At 45.3% G+C, this 4,660-nt stretch overlaps 1 protein-coding gene across 1 annotated transcript in view; it reads right to left on the reverse strand.

Annotated features, from left to right (window-relative positions):
- Positions 1 to 3,038, reverse strand: part of PLCD4 (phospholipase C delta 4) — a 24,878-nt gene extending 21,840 nt beyond the window's left edge. The window contains exons 1-3 of the mRNA XM_003784955.2: positions 3,017 to 3,038; positions 2,751 to 2,909; positions 870 to 1,098 (exon numbers count right to left, since the gene is read on the reverse strand). Of these exons, the coding sequence (XP_003785003.1) occupies positions 870 to 1,098; positions 2,751 to 2,909; positions 3,017 to 3,038 (410 nt within the window). The remainder of the gene's footprint in view (positions 1 to 869; positions 1,099 to 2,750; positions 2,910 to 3,016) is intronic.
- Positions 3,039 to 4,660: the final 1,622 nt, after the last annotated feature.

The raw sequence follows: 4,660 nt of genomic DNA on the forward strand, positions 1-4,660 counted from the left end.
GTGCCTTAGCCACTTGAGCCACAAGCACCGAGCTGACACTTAAATCCTTTCCACAATTCCCTCCATTCCACTAACTAAAGCAATATTTATATTCTATAGCCTGGCATAGTGCCTGATACATTCTGCTTAATAGATGGTAAATGAATGAATAAATGAATAAACTGGCATACAATCCAAGAAACTTTAAGTGAATCTGTGCCACAAGCTGTCTAAGAGTTTGTTTCGCACCACTATGGTATAGTTGATGATGCTGAGATCGTCTGTTCAGCTAGCTCTCAGGAACAGCACCTTCTTTGCTCCTTTGACTCTCACTGGCTCTTCCTTCAATCCTTGATGTCTTTATTTTTTTTATTATTTTTTTTTTTTTAAAGAGATAGAGTCTCACTAGGTTGCTCTTGGTAGAGTGCTATGGCTTCACAGCTCACAGCAACCTCAAACTCTTGGGCTTACAGGATTGTCTTGCCTCAGCCTCCCAAGTAGCTGGGATTACTGGCGCCCACCACAATGCCTGGGTATTTTTTGGTTGCAGTTGTTTAGCTGGCCCGGGCTGGGTTTGAACGCACCACCCTTGATGTATGTGGTTGGCACCATAACCACTGTGCTACGGGTGCCGAGCCGATCCTAGATGTCTTGATTCATGCTCAAACTCTGTCTGGCTATGTCTTTACAATCCCTAGCATCCATTTCTCCCTCAGTATCCTCAGCCTCATATTGGCCTGAGCTGTACCTGCGTATGGTGTATGAACTCTTAAGCCTCCCTAGCCCTGTACTTCTTCACCCTATTCCACCTTCCCTAGACCTATAGCACCTGACTCCTTCAGTATCCCCACACAAACACAACCCCTCTTCCAACTCCATCCTGTTGATACTGGTCCAGCTGCTCCTGTTGGTCCATGCTGGTGACGAGGTCCACCAATAGCTGGAGACCTTGCATCCAGGTCTGGGCCTCCTTAACACTATTGGCTACCAGGTCCAGGTTGAAGCGGCGGCCATGGAAGACAACAGTGAAGCCCTGGTCTAGAGGGAACTCTTCTGCCAGGCTGCGCAGCAACTCAGATTCTTGGCCCTTACGCACTGTCTCCACATCAGAGATTGAGACTGCCAGGAAAGAAGCAGGTGGAAGCACTAAGGAAAGGAGTCCAACAAATTATAGGGATTATAATTATGGTCAAGAACTAGCATCACCTTCTCCATGAAGCCACAGAAAGAAGGAACCCTAGCTTCTGCAGGAGGGGTTGTGTGTGGGGACACAGACTTCTGGGATTCATGAGTTCATGCAAGTCATTGATGTTTGCATAGGCAGCATGGCAAGACCTGGATTCCAGCCACCAGCTGGCAGTGTGACACAGACCAAAATGACTTACCCTTCAGTGTCCTCATCTTAAATAATGGATAGTTACTTCCATGGCCAGTCACAAGAGGAGTGTTGGAGATGACAAATGGAAATATATTTGAAAGGTGGAAGCAGTTATAACAAAGCATTATATGCTCAAGTTCAGTTCTCCCATTTCAGGTTTTTTTTTTTTTTTTTGAAACAAAGTCCCACCCTATGCCTTGAGCAGAGTACAATAGTGAGCAGTGTCATAGTTCACTGCAGCCTCAGACTCAGGCTATAGGCATCCTGCTGGAATTATAGGTGCTCGCTACAGTGCCTGGCTGGGCTGGGTTTTTCTTTTTCTTTTTTTTCCCACAGTTTTTGGCTGGCGCTGGGTTTGAACCCACCACCTCCGGCATATGAAGCCAGTGCCCTACCCCTTTGAACCACAGGTGTTTTCTCTCCTCCCCTTTTTTTTGAGACAGAGTCTCACCTTGTCACCCTTGGTAGAGTGCCATGGCGTCACAGCTCACACCAACCTCCAGCTCTTGGGCTTAGGTGATTCTCTTTTTCTTTTCTTTTTTTTTTTTTAATTTATTTTTATTTTTATTTTATTATTATTTTTTTTTGCAGTTTTTGGCCAGGGCAGGGCTTGAATCCACCACCTCCAGCATATAGGGCCAGCGCCCTACCCCTTTGGGCCACAGGGCCACCCCCAGGTAACTCTCTTGCTGCAGCCTCCCGAGTAGCTAGGACTACAGGTGCTTTCTTTTTTTTTAAATTTGAAACAAAGTCTCCCTATGTCATCCTAGGTAGAGTGCCATGGTGTCACAGCTCACAGCAACCTCAAACTCTTGGGCTTAAGCTATTCTCTTGCTTTAGCCTCCCAAGTAGCTGGGACTACAGGTGACTGCCACAATGCCCACCTATTTTTTTGTTGCAGTTGTCATTGTTGCATTGTTGGCCGGAGCTGGGTTCGAACCCTCCAGCCACAGTGCATGTGGCCCGTGCTGAGCCTACTGGGCAGGTTTAATCCCCACATATTACAAATGAGGAAATTGAAGCTGAATTTAATTACTTACCTTGTATGTTGCCACTCAACTAGAAACTGGCACAGGAAGGCTTTAATTCAGCCAGGTTGATGCCTGAGATCATGATATAATGATAATAATAATAAGATATAAACTTATGATTTATTGAGACTTACTATGTGCCAGGACTCTTATGAGTCATAAGCAATAAGTAATTTAATCCTCATAACACCTTACAAGGCAAGTGCTATTGTGATCTTTTACAGGCTCAGATATAGCCACAGTGGGACAATACAAGGGCACTATTGTAGAACCCTGGTCTCTCTCCTGCCCTCAGACTGCTGGGCTCCTCAGGCCCTATCCTCCCACGTGTCCATCTACCTGTAGCTATCAAGGTCACTCACAGGTGGGCTTGGCCTTGCTCCTGGCCTGCCGTCCATGCCAGACTGTCATGCCGTCATTCTGAAGTCTGAAGTATCTTGGCTTCTTCCAGGTTTTGGACTTCACCTTGCGCAGCAGCATGCCTTTCTGCATCAGCAGCAGGTTCTCATCAGTGGTCAGCCCTGAGCCAGGAAAAGCAGGTGCTAGGTAGAGGGAGGGTAGAGGGCCCAGGAGAAGCTCTGGAATAGGAGCTGTTGCCCAAGAACTCTTCCCCTGCAGGGGTACTCACGGTCTTGCAGCTGGGATGCCATTACCCACTGTTCCACCAGTTGGTGACAGAGTCACCTGAAGGAGCAAGGAGGAACAAAGAGCTTTGAGTGAATCTTGAAGATCAAGGGAAGAAGAAAAGGAAACTAGTGTTTCCTGAGTGCATATTATATGTCAGGCACTTCATCTACATAATCTGTAGCTATTTTTTTTTGCAGTTTTTGGCCGGGGCTGGGTTTGAACCCACCACCTCCGGCATATGGGGCTGGCACCCTACTCCTTTGAGCCACGGGTGCCACCCCATCTGTAGTTATTTTTACTTTTAATTTTAGTTTTGTGATTCTGAGGCTTACATAGACTAAGGAATCTGCCTCAAATCACATAGGATCTAAATCCTAGCTTACGTAGAGTAAGAAACCTGCCTCAAATCACATAGGATCTGAATTTAAACCCAGATATATCTAATCCCAGAGACATATTGTTTCCCATGATTATCTCCAGAGAGCCCTAAACTTGGACATCTGCCAAACACCCCTTCCTACCAAATACCCCATACCATAACCTTGTGCCACTCTTTGCTTACTCCCAGCCTCTCATTGTTAGGAGCCATCATCTTACTGGCCCCTTTCAGAACCTGGAATGTCTCCACACCTACCCTTCTCTTTTCTAGGTGGAATCATCCCAGCTTCCCTATTCCAGGAACATTTGCCAAGTTCTCATGTGGACTGTCCATCTCCTGAAGGGCTAGAGCAGAGAGTTTCTTTTGTCTCTCCTATAGTTGTTTTCTACCTTCACATGGTATAAAACATATTTTATATTCTTTTTCATAGCAGTTATTCTCACAGTATTAATGGATCAAATAAGTTACATATGTCTCATTTTCAAAAGTTCTTTACCTAGTAAAAAGAGGGTACCTCCTTTAAGATATATGCGGTGTAATTTAGGACTTAGTTAAGTTGTCCTAATAGCTAACAACAAACTTCCCTTGAAAAGAACTGTAAGACTTGATATGTGGATACAGTGATTCTATCTCTTCCCTTATAGATGTACTTTAACTCTTGACTGGTTCAAATTGACAAAACTCATGAAACATAAAGCTCTATGCTATATACACATAAATACCCAATAGAACCCCTACAAGTCAATCACTCAAGGAACTATAAAAAACTGGTCAACTGGGCAGTGCCCGTGGCTCAGAGGAGTAGGGCGCTGGCCCCATTTGCCGGAGGTGGCAGGTTCAAAACCCAGCCCCGGCCAAAAACTGCAAAAAACAAACAAACAAACAAAATGGTCAACATACAGAGGTGGTCAACATAAGGAACTAGGCCTCCTGTACAAATATATACATGTGGTGCATGTCTGGTCTATGAAAATTAGGTTGCTGGGTTTGGTGGCTCATGCCTGTAATCCTAGCACTCTGGGAGGCCGAGGTGAGTGGATTACCAGAGCTCAGGAGTTTGAGACCAGCCTGAGCAAGAGTTAGACCCTGTCTCTAAAAAAATAAATTAGCCAGGTATTGTGGTGGGCGCATGTAGTCCCAGTTACTCTGGAGGCTGAGGCAAGAGGATTGCTTAAACCCAAGAGTTTGAGGTTGCTGTAAGCTATTATACCATGGCACTCTACCAAGGTCGACAAAGTGAGCCTGTGTCTCAAAAAAAAAAAAAAA

Source organism: Otolemur garnettii, unplaced genomic scaffold, assembly GCF_000181295.1.
Source record: "Otolemur garnettii isolate 467f Iridium unplaced genomic scaffold, OtoGar3 scaffold00013, whole genome shotgun sequence".
Classification (NCBI taxonomy): Eukaryota; Metazoa; Chordata; class Mammalia; order Primates; family Galagidae; genus Otolemur; species Otolemur garnettii.